General features: G+C 38.6%; 1 protein-coding gene across 1 annotated transcript in view; it reads left to right on the top strand.

The window, feature by feature from the left end:
* Window positions 1–19,083, top strand: part of DLG1 (discs large MAGUK scaffold protein 1) — a gene marked incomplete in the record, with an annotated part of 930,518 nt that overhangs the window by 494,914 nt on the left and 416,521 nt on the right. Inside the window, 1 exon segment of the mRNA XM_053710194.1 lies at window positions 203–326. Coding sequence (XP_053566169.1) covers window positions 203–326 — 124 coding nt within the window.

Here is a 19,083-nt window from a genome sequence, read left to right as displayed (position 1 = left end):
CACTTAATTTTTTTCTAAGTTTACATTGCTTGATTTCAAGTATGTAGTTAAAAGAAAATGTTTAATTACAACTTTAATATTCTTTGAAAAAGCTTTTGTGTACTTTTCCCTATTTTTATGAATGAAACAATTTGTTATAGTTATACAGCCTCTTGGAACTAAAATCAAATTGAGTTAATTTTTGCAATTTTGTTTGTTTCAGCTTATTCTCAGCAAGTGGACAACCATATCAATCCACCAGGATACCTTGGTCAACCATTGCCACCATCCCCATCACGGTATTCTCCTGTTCCAAAAGGAATGCTGGGAGATGACGATTTTTCACGGTAAGTGATGCCATTTAACGCATCTTACCAGTTTAATTTTCTTCCTACTATTGTGACGAGCCAAGTGGTTCAAATCAGGTGTCTGGCTTGTTAGCTCAGAGATTTGAGTGAAGAGCTGTGAATCATGTGTGCCTTTTGCCTGTTTTAGTTTGCAAATGTACGCCTAGGTGACCTCCTGCATAGCTTAGCTCATTTCTACCTCTAGACAGTGGTTATCTGTGCTATTGCAGAGGTGTTAAGGACCTTTTTCTCCACAGGGGAGCACTCAGGGAGTCCTTCTTTAAAGTATTTCATTCTCCTATGACTAACACTAAGATGCTTGTTTTTTAAAGTCTGCTTCTGCAGTTCCTTATGTTCCTTCAGCTAAATTTAAAAATATGCTTACTTTACCAACCTTAGAGCTATGGGAGGCCATGCCTAAGGTGTATGGAGCTAACTCCGCTAAGGAAATTACCACCTTTAGAGATCTACTGGAAGTTTTTGTACATGCAGACCTGGCTAATAGGGTAAAAAAGAAAGCATGCCAGCTGAAAAACAATTTAATCTTACCTGATAAATTCCTTTCTTTGTTGGGGAGGTCTACGATTCATTACTGTTGAGGATTTATCACCTGGCCACCAGGAGGAGGCAAAGACACTCTACATCAAGAGCTTTAATATCCCTCCTACTTCCCTAATCCTCCCTGTATTACTTTGCCTCGTTACAGGAGCAGGAGAAGATAGAGGTGCTCAGGATTTTATTTAAAAATTAATAATATAAATCCCATTTTCCATCATAAAGTAAAACTTGGAGGAGAGTACTGGCTCTGCAATGTTAATCTCCTTGTGGGAGAAGTGTTCTCAAGCCTTCCACAGGTGTCTCTGGGACAGTTCCTTTAGCACCTCCTGCTTGGCCATGAAGATGTACTCCCTCAGTATATCCTCTGTCATAGTACATGGTGGGCTCTCTACTGTATCCTCAGGACCAACAACTGGGTAAGAACAGTGGAAGGGACATTAACTGGGAAAGTATCTGCATGTCTCACACAGCCCTCAAGCTTTCAGTAGGTACATATGGTAGTATGTTTAGCATAGCCAGTTTAAAATGGGTTGGCTCACAGAACTGGGTTCATACCTAGGATATTACATCCATTTATCATTCAGAAAGTGTCAGCATTTACATAATCCTTGGTTATTATAGACTGCATGATGTTTGTGCACAAGGAAAATGTAACACTGTGATCAGTGGCTATACCACATATTAAGTTTTTTGTAGAATACATACCAGGGTTAATTATATAGTTTTTATTTGGTGGTATGTAATGTTTAAAGGGGTTCACTCTATTTTACAATTGGATTGGTTCTGGCTCCTTAAATTTACAGCTCCTCATTATGGCTGAGTTTAGCGCTCTTCACAGCAGCAGGAGCGCTGCATAGATGCTTGGATCTGGTTTTCAGGTGCTATGCACAGGAAGCAGGGTGCACTGAAAAGGGCCTCTCCACCTCTTTCTTTCTCCATTATTAAGGCCTTATAGTGCTGTAAGAGTTTTGCATTCAATGCTTGTATTCTGGTACCTGAGGAGGTAAGACCCTAGACCAGGACCTTATACCGAGGGAAACATTATTTGGCACATATTTGGGTGAATTCAGGGAATTTTACTTTATTTAGGACAATATCTATTGTCACAAATATGTCCTTGGCAGACCTTTTTTAAGAATTTTATGGTTGGACTGCTATTATGCTGTTTTTAATCTACATTTTTATCTCCTTCCTTTCTGGGAAAGAAATTGTTTGAATTCTATTACTGTCTCTGTTTCTGCAGGTTTCAGGACAGGGGTATATCTAAGCTTCTAAGCATTTTTAGTTCCTTTAGGATCTATAAGCTGTTTTTATTTCCTCTAAGAAACTAGTTTTATCTCGCTTTATCTAGAAGCCAAGTTCTATTTGGATTGGGCCTTAATGGCCAGGACATCCTCCCCTATTTCTAATTTTACTTGTGGTTATTCCAGTTCTATTGTTGGAATAAGGGATATTTGTATGTTCCTTTTCAGGTTCTGAGATCTACTTTTTTGGACAAGTATTTGCAGTTTATTGCCTTTTCATTTGGTCTTGCTTCAGTTCCTCGATTTTTTTCTTGATTCTGGTTGCCCTTTTGTCTATAACAGATATCGGGGTGTTGCAGAGTTTTTGTCTGGTTATTATTTCTATATTTAACAGATTCAGTCTTGTTTCTTCAACTGCATGGTTGAAAGATCTTTTTTCCATTGGGATCCTTAATTCTTCAGATAAAGGTTCCTTTCTAGGGTATCATTTGAATTTGTCTGATTATTGAAGGCTGAAATCCCTTGGCTGTTTTCTGTATAGCAGTATTTGGTTTTCTGATTGTAGCATCTAATGCTTCTCTGTTTTGTCCATTTTCTATGACTTCTTTTTCAGCTTTGTTTACTTTGCCTGTGATGCTTTCTCAGCTGTCTCTGTAATTTTGATCTGTTTTTTTAGAACAGGTCTGATACTTTCTTTGTGGCTGAATAATTTGCTCATTTTGCCGTGATTTCCTTTTGCTTGTCCTTGTTGGACTATGTTTTCTTTTGATGGGGACTGTCTGGGAGTCTCTGAGAGTACAAGGGGTTTGAGCTCCTCGGGAGGCGATGTTGCTGGTAAATATTCTTGAACTCTGTACTTTTTTTTTCAGGGCTCTTCAGAATTAGCCTCTATTTTATATTTGTTAAGAAAAGACAACAAGGAAGAGGCGCCAATGGTGCAGATCAATGGAGATTCTTAGAGTGTACTGATAGTATATGAACACAGGGTACTCACAATAGGTGAAGGCAATCAATTATGCCAGTAGGTTCAGGCTGGATTTCAACAGCAATCCAGCTGGCTGAGCGTGGAGGCAGCTCTCTACCGGCATCCAACAGGAGGAAATCTAAAAGTGAAAGCAATGGATAGAGGCGCCAATGGTGCAGATCAATGGTGGTTCAGTAACAATAGTAGCCAAAGATACACAGGATACTCACATGTGTTGAAGGCAATCACTTATGCCTATAGAGACGGGCTGGATTTTAGCAGCAATCCAGCTAGCTGATCCAAAGTGGCAAATCAATGGGTGTCAGAGCGTTAGCACTCTAAAGTAGCATAGCAAAGAGGATACCATACATAACACTGAGGGTGGGTTTGTATAAAAATAGGTTTATTAAAACATATAAAAAAAGTTTACCACTCATCTCAGTGTTTAAAAATGTATATAATACATAGGGAAACCATGCAACGCGTTTCTCAGATATACTGTTTCCTTAGGCATGTTTCTAAACAAATCTTTACCTCCTTATATAGGGCTATGCTACTAAAGATACACCCATATCCCACCCCCAACACTTATCAGATGTCAGACCAATCAGAAACCATCATTTGGAAAGACACCACCCCTGCTGCAATATAATAATACATATATCTCTGTAGGAGATATAGTTACCTGTGATATATGTAAATAAACTTACGGCTAGATTTAGAGTTTTGTCGGTATCGACCCGCGTATCTAACGCTGGCTTTTTTCTGGCCACACCTTTAAAATAACTCTGGTATTGAGAGTCCACAGAATGGCTGCGTTAGGCTCCAAAAAAGGAGCGTAGAGCATATTTAACGCAACTTCAACTCTCGATACCAAAGTTGCTTACGGACGCGGCCAGCCTCAAAAACGTGCTCGTGCACGATTCCCCCATAGGAAACAATGGGGCTGTTTGAGCTGAAAAAAAACCTAACACCTGCAAAAAAGCCGCGTTCAGCTCCTAACGCAGCACCATTGTTTCCTATGGGGAAACACTCCCTACGTCTGCACCTAACACTCTAACATGTACCCCGAGTCTAAACACCCCTAACCTTACACTTATTAACCCCTATTCTGCCGCCCCCGCTATCGCTGACCCCTGTATATTATTTTTAACCCCTAATCTGCCGCTCCGTAAACCGCCGCTACTTACATTATCCCTATGTACCCCTAATCTGCTGCCCCTAACACCGCCGACCCCTATATTATATTTATTAACCCCTAATCTGCCCCCCACAACGTCGCCTCCACCTGCCCACACTTATTAACCCCTAATCTGCCGAGCGGACCGCACCGCTACTATAATAAAGTTATTAACCCCTAATCCGCCTCACTAACCCTATAATAAATAGTATTAACCCCTAGTCTGCCCTCCCTAACATCGCCGACACCTAACTTCAATTATTACCCCCTAATCTGCCGACTGGAGCTCACCGCTATTCTAATAAATGTATTAACCCCTAAAGCTAAGTCTAACCCTAACACTAACACCCCCCTAAGTTAAATATAATTTTAATCTAACAAAATTAACTCTTCTTAAATAAATTATTCCTATTTAAAGCTAAATACTTACCTGTAAAATAAATCCTAATATAGCTACAATATAAATTATAATGATATTATAGCTATTTTAGGATTAATATTTATTTTACAGGTAACTTTGTATTTATTTTAACCAGGTACAATAGCTATTAAATAGTTAAGAACTATTTAATAGCTAAAATAGTTAAAATAATTACAAATTTACCTGTAAAATAAATCCTAACCTAAGTTACAATTAAATCTAACACTACACTATCAATAAATAAATAAATTAAATAAAATACCTATAATTATCTACAATTAAACCTAACACTACACTATCAATAAATAAATTAAATACAATTCCTACAAATAAATACAATGAAATAAACTAACTAAGTTACAAAAAATAAAAAAATATTTACAAACATTAGAAATATATTACAACAATTTTAAACTAATTACACCTACTCTAAGCCCCCTAATAAAATAACAAAGCCCCCCAAAATAAAAAAATGCCCTACCCTATTCTAAATTACTAAAGTTCAAAGCTCTTTTACCTTACCAGCCCTGAACAGGGCCCTTTGCGGGGCATGCCCCAAGAAGTTCAGCTCTTTTGCCTGTAAAAAAAAACATACCCCCCAACATTACAACCCATCACCCACATACCCCTAATCTAACCCAAACCCCCCTTAAATAAACCTAACACTAAGCCCCTGAAGATCTCCCTACCTTGAGTCGTCTTCACCCAGCCGAGCCAAATTCTTCATCCAAGCGGAGCAAGAAGAGGTCCTCCATCCGGTAGAAGTCTTCATCCAAGCGGGGCAGAAGAGGTCTTCCATCCGATTGAAGTCTTCAGCCAAGCGGAATCTTCTATCGTCATCCATCCGGAGCGGAGCGGCAGCATCCTGAATACCTCCGACGCGGAACATCCATCCTGGCCGACGACTGAACGACGAATGACGGTTCCTTTAAATGACGTCATCCAAGATGGCGTCCCTCGAATTCCGATTGGCTGATAGGATTCTATCAGCCAATCGGAATTAAGGTAGGAATATTCTGATTGGCTGATGGAGTCAGCCAATCAGAATCAAGTTCAATCCGATTGGCTGATCCGATCAGCCAATCAGATTGAGCTCGCATTCTATTGGCTGATCGGAACAGCCAATAGAATGCGAGCTCAATCTGATTGGCTGATTGTATCAGCCAATCGGATTGAACTTGATTCTGATTGGCTGATTCCATCAGCCAATCAGAATATTCCTACCTTAATTCCGATTGGCTGATAGAATCCTATCGGCCAATCGGAATTCGAGGGACGCCATCTTGGATGACGTCATTTAAAGGAACCGTCATTCGTCGTTCAGTCGTCGGCCAGGATGGATGTTCCGCGTCGGAGGTCTTCAGGATGCTGCCGCTCCGCTCCGCTCCGGATGGATGACGATAGAAGATTCCGCTTGGATGAAGACTTCAATCGGATGGAAGACCTCTTCTGCCCCGCTTGGATGAAGACTTCTACCGGATGGAGGACCTCTTCTTGCTCCGCTTGGATGAAGAATTTGGCTCGGCTGGGTGAAGACGACTCAAGGTAGGGAGATCTTCAGGGGCTTAGTGTTAGGTTTATTTAAGGGGGGTTTGGGTTAGATTAGGGGTATGTGGGTGGTGGGTTGTAATGTTGGGGGGGGTATTGTATGTTTTTTTTTTACAGGCAAAAGAGCTGAACTTCTTGGGGCATGCCCCGCAAAGGGCCCTGTTCAGGGCTGGTAAGGTAAAAGAGCTTTGAACTTTAGTAATTTAGAATAGGGTAGGGCATTTTTTTTTTGGGGGGGCTTTGTTATTTTATTAGGGGGCTTAGAGTAGGTGTAATTAGTTTAAAATTGTTGTAATATATTTCTAATGTTTGTAAATATTTTTTTATTTTTTGTAACTTAGTTCTTTTTTATTTTTTGTACTTTAGTTAGTTTATTTCATTGTATTTATTTGTAGGAATTGTATTTAATGTATTTATTGATAGTGTAGTGTTAGGTTTAATTGTAACTTAGGTTAGGATTTATTTTACAGGTAAATTTGTAATTATTTTAACTATTTTAGCTATTAAATAGTTCTTAACTATTTAATAGCTATTGTACCTGGTTAAAATAAATACAAAGTTACCTGTAAAATAAATATTAATCCTAAAATAGCTATAATATCATTATAATTTATATTGTAGCTATATTAGGATTTATTTTACAGGTAAGTATTTAGCTTTAAATAGGAATAATTTATTTAAGAAGAGTTAATTAATTTCGTTAGATTAAAATTATATTTAACTTAGAGGGGTGTTAGGGTTAGACTTAGCTTTAGGGGTTAATACATTTATTAGAATAGCGGTGAGCTCCAGTCGGCAGATTAGGGGTTAATAATTGAAGTTAGGTGTCGGCGATGTTAGGGAGGGCAGATTAGGGGTTAATACTATTTATTATAGGGTTAGTGAGGCGGATTAGGGGTTAATAACTTTATTATAGTAGCGGTGCGGTCCGCTCAGCAGATTAGGGGTTAATAAGTGTAGGCAGGTGGAGGCGACGTTGAGGGGGGCAGATTAGGGGTTAATAAATATAATATAGGGGTCGGCGGTGTTAGGGGCAGCAGATTAGTGGTACATAGCTATAATGTAGGTGGCGGCTCTTTGCGGTCGGCAGATTAGGGGTTAATTATTGTAGGTAGCTGGCTGCGACGTTGTGGGGGGCAGGTTAGGGGTTAATAAATATAATATAGGGGTCGGCGGTGTTAGGGGCAGCAGATTAAGGGTACATAAGTATAACGTAGGTGGCGGTCGGCAGATTAGGGGTTAAAAAATTTATTCGAGTGTCGGCGATGTGGGGGGGCCTCGGTTTAGGGGTACATAGGTAGTTTATGGGTGTTAGTGTACTTTAGAGTACAGCAGTTAAGAGCTTTATGAACCAGCGTTAGCCCAGAAAGCTCTTAACTACTGACTTTTTTCTGCGGCTGGAGTTTTGTCGTTAGATTTCTAACGCTCACTTCAGACACGACTCTAAATACCGGAGTTAGAAAGATCCCATTGAAAAGATAGGATACGCAATTGACGTAAGGGGATCTGCGGTATGGAAAAGTCGCGGCTGAAAAGTGAGCGTTAGACCCTTTTTTGAATGACTCCAAATACCGGCGGTAGCCTAAAACCAGCGTTAGGAGCCTCTAACGCTGGTTTTCACGGCTACCGCCAAACTCCAAATCTAGGCCTTAATGTTTCTTATATTGTATGTTTACATATTAATATTTCACAATAACCTGGTACTTCTTATAGTGAAAATTTAATAATTTAAGTGTTTGTAATTTCTGTAATCTATTTGGATGTACTGGCCATCAATCATGATGTATTTGGGCAGCTCGTAGTGAAGGCTCGGTGATACGTCTGTTTAGCCGTCAATCAAAAGTTTTTGCGCGCTAAATTACCAACGGCCATTCTAACTGCTCGTAAGCTGTTACTCAGAGGGGAAGCTTCCAATAAAAATATTGATACGGAGCGCACCTCTATTTCTGCCGGAACAGGCTATATGCCATCATTGATGCCCATTTGTGTCTTAGAAAGTGTATTATTGGTCCCGAATGAATGTAAACAAAGGCTCCCATTGGTCCCACCTACGGATGTCATACTAAAGAAAAAAACGTTATTGGTCCGTGGTGGATGATACCAAGGGACCCCATTGGTCACACCCCCGGATAGCAATAATAACAATAATAACATTACTGCGATCAACGATCGCTGTCCAAAGTGACACAATTCAATACCAATGTTAGTAATTATACAAATAGAATAAACAATTAGTTACTGTATGATTGAAGTGATGATTACTTATATTGTGCATAAACGTATGATTGAAGTGATGATTACATAAACTTATGATTGAAGTGATGATTACTTATATTGTGCATATAATACAATGAGGAGGGGTTATCTATATAAAATAAAAATAGAGTATATATACAAGATAAGGTGTATATATACATAATGTACTAGTATGTACTTAGAGGTGGTGTGTTGTGCTGAATGTGAGTTAGGTAAATAATATTGTTTGGGATATATACAATTAATCTTTTGTGGAAGCAACAAAGGGCCGATATTAGTGTGAATACTAAGATTATCCTTAAAAAAACTAATTCCATTAACATTCTGTGAACTTGCTAGAAAAATAGTGGTGGTGGAGAATTATAACTCTATAATATGTGAAAGGTACCAATGAAATGGTCCTCCTAGTTGTGATAGATAATATAATATAATTAAATGCGTAAATATGTATATGTGTTACGAATCGCTAATATAATGTATACACACATATGCCCCTCACAAAAGAACATCTTGATTAACGTAACCTTAACGTTAATGCACATTATAAGTAATCACTTCAATCATACGTTTATGTAATCATCACTTCAATCATACGTTAATGCACAATATAAGTAATCATCACTTCAATCATACAGTAACTAATTGTTTATTCTATTCGTATAATTACTAACATTGGTTTTGAATTGTGTCACTTTGGACAGCGATCGTACTGTCAAAAACACATGTTGATCACAGTAATGTTATTATTGCTATCCGGGGGTGTGACCAATGGGGTCCCTTGGTATCATCCACCACGGACCAATAACGGTTTTTTCTTTAGTATGACATCCGTAGGTGGGACCAATGGGAGCCTTTGTTTACATTCATTCGGGACCAATAATACACTTTCTAAGACACAAATGGGCGTCAATGATGGCATATAGCCTGTTCCGGCAGAAATAGAGGTGCGCTCCGTATCAATATTTTTATTGGAAGCTTCCCCTCTGAGTGACAGCTTACGAGCAGTTAGAATGGCCTTTGGTAATTTAGCACGCAAAAACTTTTGTTTGACGGCTAAACAGACGTATCACCGAGCCTTCACTACGAGCTGCCCAAATACATCATGATTGATGGCCAGGACATCCAATTAGATTACAGAAATTACGAACACTTAAATTATTAAATTTTCACTATAAGAAGTACCAGGTTATTGTGAAATATTAATATGTAAACATACAATATAAGAAACATTGTTTATTTACATATATCACAGGTAACTATATCTCCTACAGAGAAATATATATTATTATATTGCAGCAGAGGTGGTGTCTTTCCAAATGATGGTTTCTGATTGGTCTGACATCTGATAAGTGTTGGGGGTGGGATATGGGTGTATCTTTAGTAGCATAGCCCTATATAAGGAGGTAAAGATTTGTTTAGAAACATGCCTGAGGAAACAGTATATCTGAGAAACGCGGCGCATGGTTTCCCTATGTATTATATACATTTTTAAACACTGAGATGAGTGGTAAACTTTTTTATATGTTTTAATAAACCTATTTTTATACAAACTCACCCTCAGTGTTATGTATGGTATCCTCTTTGCTATGCTACTTTAGAGTGCTAACGCTCTGACACCCATTGATTTGCCACTTTGGATCAGCTAGCTGGATTGCTGCTAAAATCCAGCCCGTCTCGATAGGCATAAGTGATTGCCTTCAACACATGTGAGTATCCTGTGTATCTTTGGCTACTATTGTTACTGAACCACCATTGATCTGCACCATTGGCGCCTCTATCCATTGCTTTCACTTTCTATTTTATATTTCTATCAGACAATGATTTTGTAAAGGCTTATATAAATAATCCGGGGGTACTTGCAGTTCCCTAGGCATAAGAAAAAGTGTTTGGTTTTCTCTTATAGGCAAAATACTGTTGTTGTCTGATTTTCTTCTTACAGGTTTTGAGTCTATGGTCCTTTACTCTAAGGAATTACTCCTATTACTAGGAGGAGGCAAAGATTCCCAAACCCCAAGAGCTCTTTAAAACCCCTCCCACCTCACACATATCTGTCTTTACTTTGCCTCCGCTGGATGTGATTGAAAAATAAAGATGTGCATTTGATTTTTCAAAAAGAGAGGTTTTCAGTCTATATTGAGTCCCAGTTTCATGGTAATCTCGGCATGAGATTACTACCCTTTCTACATTATCCACTCCACATGCTGTTCTCCATAGCACATCTAATCCTCCATCCGGAGGGGGCCTTCTTTCTGCAGTCTTTGCCACGCAGTTACAAACGGCGGTGTCTGCGGCCCTCAGTGGATTACCTCGCTCTAACAAACACAAGAGAAAGGTTAAACATAGCTCTCCTAACCCGGAGTCATCTAAATATTTATCAGATTTAGTTATTATGTCCCAGCTATCCAATGATGAGTTTACCTCTGTAGCTTCAGAGAGTGAACTTTCTAGGTCTTTAGCGCCTAAGCCTCCTGCTGCGGAGGAACCGTCCTTTAATAAAAAACGCAAGTGCTCAATTTTAAATCTAAAGGAGGTTCTGTCTACATTAGAGGTTCCAGAGGCTGTGCTGCCTGAAGAAACTGATACCTAAATTAGACAGAGTTTCAAAGACAGGAAAGTTCCTTTGACTTTTCCTGTGCTGGTTAAGATGGCGAAGATTATTAAGAACAAATGGGAAAGAATTGGTTCTTCCTTTTCCTCCTCGTCTACTTTTAAAAAGTTGTTCCCGGTCCCGGACTCTCAACTGGATTTGTGGGGCTCCATTCCTAAGGTGGATGTTGCTATCTCTACGGTTGCTAAACATACTACTATACCTCTTGAGGATAGTTCTTCATTTAGAGAGCCGATAGATAAGAAAATGGAAACCTTTCTTAGAAAGATGTTTCAACATACAGGATTTTTGTTATAACCAGTGGTTGCAGTTGCCGGAGCGGCTACCTACTGGTGTGACTCTTTGTCTGAACTCAATGAGGTGGAGTCTCCCCTCGAGGATATTCAAGAAAGAATTAAAGCTCTGAAAATTGCTAATTCTTTTCTGTGATGCGAACATGCAAATTATTTGCCTAAATGCAAAGGCCTATGGCTTTGCGGTCCTAGCCCGCTGGCCGCTCTGGTTAAAGTCTTGGTCTGCGGATATGACTTATAAGTCCAGACTCCTTTCTCTTCCCTTCAAGGGAAAGATTGTATTTGGTCCAAGCCTGGACTCCATTATTTCTACAGTTAGCGGAGGCAAGGGTGCCTACTTACCGCAAGATAAGAGGAACAAGTCTAAGGGATGACAATCTTCTAATTTTCGTTCTGACAAATCCCAACGTCAACAATCCTCCTCCAAGCCCGAGCAACCCAAGAGTACTTGGAAGCCGGATCAGTCCTTGAATAAATCCAAGCAGAATAAGAAGCCCGCTGAAAACAAATCGGAATGAAGGGGCGGCCCCTCATCTGTCCCGAGGGACATGCTTCTTAAGACCATCCTGGGAGATTGTGATTACGGACGCAAGCCTGTCCAGATGGGGAGCTGTTTGGAGTGCCAGGAAGGCACAGGGACATGCTTCTTAAGCATGTCTCGAGGGACATGCTTCTTAAGACCATCCTGAGAGATTGTGACTACGGACGCAAGCCTATCCGGATGGGGAGCTTTTTGGGGTGCCAGGAAGGCACAGGGGTTGTGGAACTACAGGCAATTTTCAAGGCCTTGAAGGCTTGCCACTTCTGGGTTCATCCCAGTTTATCAGATTCCAATCATACAATATAACTTCGGTGGCTTACATCAACTAACAGGGGGGAACGAGAAGTTCCTTGGCGATGAAGGAAGTATCTCAGATTCTGGTGTGGGTGGAGGCCCACAGCTATTCCCTGTCAGCGATCCACATTCCTGGTGTGGACAACTGGGAGGCGGATTTTCTCAGTAGGCAATCCTTCCATCTAGGGGAATGGCCTCTCCATCCCAAGGTGTTTGCAGAGATATGCAGCAAGTGGGGGACACCAGAGATAGATCTCTGGGCGTCCCGTCTCAATATCAAGCTACCCAGGTACGGGTCGAGGTATGCCCAAAAGGATCTAATAGATGAACTAGCAGTGCCCTGGAGGTTCAAACTCATATATCTTTTTCCTCCATTACCGCTTCTTCGAGTGGTGGCCCACATCAAGCAGTAGCGGGTATCAGTAATCTTGATTGCTTCATTGTGGCCGTGAAGGACATGGTTTGCGGATCTAGTAGGGATGACGTCATCTCTTCCGTGGAATTTACCTTGTTGCAGAGACCTGATGTTACAAGGTCCATTTGTTTATCAAAATCTAGATTCTCTGAGGCTGACTGCGTGGAGATTGAACGCTTAGTCTTTGCCAAGAGAGGTTTCTCTGAGAGTCTCATTGATACTCTTATTCAAGCTCATAAACCAGTTACTCGGGGTATCTACCACAAGGTGTGGAGGACCTACTGATTCTTGTGTGAAGAGCGTGGTTTTTCCTGGTGCAGAGTTAAGGTTGCCAGGAATCTTCTCTTTTCTCCAGGATGGGCTGGAGAAGTGTCTTTCTGAGGGGACAGATTTCGGCCCTGTTGGTTTTTTTGCACAAGAAACTGGCTGAGCTTCCAGATGTGCAGTCCTTTGTTAAGTCTCTGATTAGAATCAGACCTGTGTTTAGATCTGGGACTCCTCCTTGGAGCCTAAATCTTGTTCTTCAGGTTTTGCAACAGATTCAGTTTAAGTCTCTGCTTTCCGTTGACATTAAATTGTTATCTTGGAAGGTTGTTTTTTTATTGGCTATTGCCTCTGCGCACAGAATTTATGAGATCTCTGCTTTGGAAATGTAAGCCCCTTTATCTGATTTTTTATGCAGATAAGGCAGTTTTATGTACTAAACTTCCTTCGATGTGGTTCACGCCTTGAAGTTCTATCTTTAGGCTACTAAGGAGTTTAGACAATCTTCCTCTGTTGTCTATTCAGGGAAGCCTAAGGGGCAGAAGGCTACTTCAACTTTATCTTTTTGGTTAAGGAGTGTCATCCGCTTAGCTTACGAGACAGCGGGACATCGTCCTTCTGAGAGGATAACGGCTCATTGCACTAGAGCAGTGGCTTCCTCTTGGGCCTTTAAGAACGAGGCCTCTATGGATCAGAATAAAAATAAAAAGAGGATTTAGATCTATCTCATTACAACTATATAAGTCTCAAATAAAGAAAATCCGAAATAGGTATCCTCAGATAGAGGTAGAATGGTAAAAATTATCACTTGGAATGTGGGGGGAATTAATTCCCCCATTAAGAGGAAAGCGGTAATAAGTCACCTGAAAAAACTAAAAGCAGATATTGCATGCATACAAGAAACTCACCTAACGGATAGAGAGCATCCCAAATTAAAAACAGAGTGGGTTCAGGAAATAATATTTTCATCGTACAATAGCTCATCTCGGGGAGTAGCTATCTTATTCCATAGGAAACTCCAATATGATATTGAGGATGTATATAAAGATAAATCGGGTAGATATATTGTCATAAATTTAACAATTAACCAACTAAAATTCTCAATATGCAACATTTATGGCCCTAACAAACAGGAAAATAAATTTTGGAATAAGATGCAAAAGCTAATACAGAATAAAGCTAAATATGAGATAATAATGATGGGAGATTATAATATCACCCCGAACCCAATAATTGATAGAAGAACAGATAAAAATGCGAAAAAGGATAAAACTAGATTTAATTATGAAAAAAAGACTATCCAGAGACTGTGTCAAAGTCTGGGGATCGTTGATCTATGGCGAGAAAAAAATCCGGATGAATATGAATATACACATGTGGCACATTCTAATAAAGCTATGTCAAGGATTGACTACTTTCTCGTATCCCATAGAATTAAGCTCTATATAGACGACATAAAAATATTGCAATTTGGTCTATCTGACCATACACCAGTTACATTAATATTAAAAAATGGGAAAAATTATGGCAATGTTAACAACTTTAGATATCCTAAATACCTGTATCAATCCGAGCAGTGGACAAAATTCCTAGAGGAAAAATGGAGGGACTTTGAGATAAATAATAAACAACATATAGTAAACATACAACTCTTTTGGGAGACCTCTAAAGTGGTTATGAAGGCAGAAATGATAAAGCAGTTGAAGTATATTAAAAATAAAAAACGAAAAGAAGAGGAGAGGATTAATAACCAGGTAGCACAGGCTTTTGTACAATACAGAACTAAACCAACAAAGCAGAATACAGATCTATATTTTAACATAAAAAAAGAAAGAGATATAATAAACTTGGAGAAAGCCCAGGAAGAACTGAAAAAGAGAGCAGCTAGATATTATAGATGGGGTAATAGATCAGGAAAGATGCTCGCAAATTTAATAAGAGAGCCAAAACTACAAAACTATATTGCAGCAATTAAGGACAAAGATCAAATATACCAAGATACAGAGAAAATCATCAATTGCTTTAAGAATTATTATCAAAATCTTTATAAATCGCCAGGGGATAATCAATTAAAACAACAAGAATTATGGAATCAGATTAATCTACCTCAAATTAGTGAAGATCAAAAGAAGATATTAAATGAAAAAATAACAAAAAAGAAATTGAGAAAGCTATAAACAATCTAGCATTATCTAAAGCATCAGGCCCAGACGGCTTACCAGCCAAGTATTATAAGGCACTAATAGCTAAAATTTTAAACCCACTACACCAACTCTATGAAGCAATATATGAGGGTCAAGAGCGTCTATCACCAAATTTTAAAACAGTTAATATGATAGTTATCCCTAAACCTGGGAAAAATCAGTTAGAGACTAAATCATATCGCCCAATATCATTAACAAATGTAGATTATAAAATAATTATGAAAATTCTTGCAAATAGACTCAAGAAAGTTTTGCCTTCTATCATATCAGAGGAACAGGTGGGTTTTATGACTGGAAGAACATCAGTTAAACATATAAGAAATATTCTACATGTTATCCAGACATATTGGCAGAGAGAGGGGCAGGCTGATCTGTCGGAGGCCTTCTTATTGTCTTTAGATGCTGAGAAGGCCTTCGACAGAGTGGAGTGGGGCCATTTGTTCCGTACCATGGAAAAGGGTAACATTGAGGGGAAATTTACTGAATTTATTAAAGCTAGTTATACACCAACAGAGGCTTATATATGTATTAATGGTAACACATCATCATCGATCCAACTATATAGAGGTACACGTCAGGGATGCCCCCTCTCCCCACTTTTATTCAACATAGCCCTAGAACCCCTCATACACCTACTAAAAAAAACATCACCTGGTATACGGATAGGGGAAACACACCTGCAGATTGCATTATTTGCGGATGACCTCCTGCTATATGTTTCAAATCCTGAAACTTATATAGATCAGATTCTAGAGAAAATTAATCTATTTGGATACAACTCTGGGTATAAAGTAAATATACAAAAATCACAGATATTATGGCTCCATAAAGGGGGGAAGGATAAAAAATATATGTTCGAGGAAGTTACAGAATCTATGACATATCTAGGAATTAAGATATCTAGTGACCCCAATAGAATATATGCCCTCAATTTCTCAATAGTAATTAGAAATATATTAAAAGATATTAAATTATGGACTAACCTTAATTTAAATCTAACAGGTAGAATCCATATTATTAAAATGTCCATTATTCCAAAGTTATTATACCCTATACATATGCTCCCACTAAGAATCCCAACAAAAGACCTTAAACTATTAGACAAAGCTATTAGAGGATTTTTATGGAAGGGGAATAAATCAAGAATAAGTATGTCCAAGCTCCAAATGTCAACAAAAAAACTGGGATGGGGCCTCCCAAGTATTAAGTATTATAACTGGGCGGCTCTAGCTAGATATAACTTAGAATGGTTAACGGGTATAGAAAAATATACCAATATGGAAATTGAGCAAGCAATGATTAAACCTATGGCAACTGCTTATCTGGTACATGCAGATATGGCCGAAATCCCTAAAGAAATTAAAAGCCATATTATATTTCGAGATTCATTGATAATATGGAAATTAATGAGTAGAACATTAGGGTTGAATTATAAGTACACCCGATATCTACCAATTAATGGTAATCTTAAATTTCAAAGGGGAAATGCTTATCCATTCAGGGATTGGGGGCAACAGGGAATCAGTAAAATTGGGGACATACTACATAGTCATAATAATAAGATCTATTCGAGTCAAGAGATATATGAAAAATATGAAGCTAAAAGCGATAATTACATCTATTACCATCAGATAAAAACATATATAAAAAAAAGTACAGAGAAATTCAAAAAATAACTGCTGTAAAAATCAATTAACTGATTTATGTGAGAACTATGAGAAAGGGAACTATAAAATGACCTTTATTTATAATAAACTAGTAAATATGTCTTCTGAGAGAAATTGTAATAAAATTATAGAGGGAAATAACTGGGGGTTAGATAAAGACAATTTAAAGGAACAACTAATATATAACATAAAACTAGCAAAACAAACCACCAAGGCGAGTGAGCTAAGAGAATCCCAGTATAGAATAATACACAAAGACTACATAACAGTGACTAAAAGACATAAATGGTCGAAGGGAGAGCTGCCACTATGCCCAAAATGTTCATTTCCATCCCCAGACTTGACACATTATTTTTGGAACTGCCCAAAGATTAACCAATATTGGAATCAGATAGCATTCTGGATCTCGAAAACAATTGGCTTTGACTATAAAATAGATCAACAAACAATTTTCCTTTTATACAACCCTAGGCTTGAGAAGAGAAAACTTAAACTATATATAGCTATGGTGATATTATTAGCAAGAAATTTAATTGCAAAATTGTGGATAGAGGAAAAATCCCAGGGGATTGCCACTCTTAAGAACAAAGTTTGGCAGCAATTAGTAATAGAAAAGTTTGATGTATTAGGTGATACAAAGAATAGGAAGGTGGCATTCCTAAATAAATGGGATATTTATATAAAAAGCCTTAATAGGGAAACGCAAAACCAAATATATGAAGGGTTAGTTTAGAAGGAGAAGAAGGGAGAAGAAAAATAGAGAGTTGTAAAGTACAAGCCGAGACCCCAGCTGCCTCCCCACCAATAGGGAGGACCTGAGAATAACGGTTGCATAGAGTTCTATTTGTTTATTAGATGCCTTTTTTTTCTTTTTTTTTCTTTTTCCTCTTTTATTAGTATATTCAACAAGCCCTAGAAAATATGATTGTATAGTTTCGTACTAAAACCGAGCTCACCTTATTACACTATGAAAAAATTATCATTCTGAGTATATGTATTTTTTTATGACAATGTATTGTTTGTGAATAAACCAATAAAGATAATTAAAAAAAAAAAAAAATCAGACCTGTGTTTAGATCTGGGACTCCTCCTTGGAGCCTAAATCTTGTTCTTCAGGTTTTGCAACAGATTCAGTTTAAGTCTCTGCTTTCCGTTGACATTAAATTGTTATCTTGGAAGGTTGTTTTTTTATTGGCTATTGCCTCTGCGCACAGAATTTATGAGATCTCTGCTTTGGAAATGTAAGCCCCCTTATCTGATTTTTTATGCAGATAAGGCAGTTTTATGTACTAAACTTCCTTCGATGTGGTTCACGCCTTGAAGTTCTATCTTTAGGCTACTAAGGAGTTTAGACAATCTTCCTCTCTGTTGTCTATTCAGGGAAGCCTAAGGGGCAGAAGGCTACTTCAACTTTATCTTTTTGGTTAAGGAGTGTCATCCGCTTAGCTTACGAGACAGCGGGACATCGTCCTTCTGAGAGGATAACGGCTCATTCCACTAGAGCAGTGGCTTCCTCTTGGGCCTTTAAGAACGAGGCCTCTATGGATCAGATTTGTAAGGCGGCTACCTGGTCCTCCTTACATACTTTTTAAAATTTTTACAAGTTTTATGTTTTTGCTTCGGCTTAAATACCTCCCCCACTTCCCTCCTCCCCCAGTCATTCTTTGCCTTTCGTCACAGGAGGTTGGCAGAGAAGTGTTGGAAGATTAAAGATAGTCTCTTATGAAGGGTAGTACTCTTCAAAACAGCTCCTTAGCAATCAGCGTTGACGAGTTTTGCTGCCTGCTTTCTTCACTCAAGTCCATGTCAGAAGCGAGGCTACTATCTGTCACACTTAAAGGGCTGTGTTCCTGTTCCTGGGCATAGATTCCGGTAAGATCGTTTCATTTTACTTCCATGTGTGAATGTAATGTAAACGAAGAAGTCAGGGTCTCAGTGGGACTCCTTTATCTTTATGAAATCAAGGGTTAATATCTCCTAATATAATCAGTGCTGGTCAAGATAGTCTTATTGGTTCCTTTTGTTTCTCAACTGTGGTCCTCAAGTACCCCCAACAGTCCTGGTTTTCATTATAGCTGAACCAGTGCACAGGTGAAGTAATCCGCTGATAAGTAACCAACCTGCTCTCATCCATCAGCTGATTATTTCACCAGTGCTCTAGTTCAGCTATAATGAAAACCAGGACTGTTGGGGTACTTGAAGACCGCAGTTTGGAACATTAGGGGATCAATATTTTCTTTAAAATATATATATTTATATATCCCTGGCACAGATCCTTTTCACTATTACCTTGCTGTTTT

Source organism: Bombina bombina, chromosome 4, assembly GCF_027579735.1.
Source record: "Bombina bombina isolate aBomBom1 chromosome 4, aBomBom1.pri, whole genome shotgun sequence".
NCBI lineage: Eukaryota > Metazoa > Chordata > Amphibia > Anura > Bombinatoridae > Bombina > Bombina bombina.
Note: the sequence above shows the minus strand (reverse complement) of the source record. Positions and strands in the feature narration are given on the sequence as shown.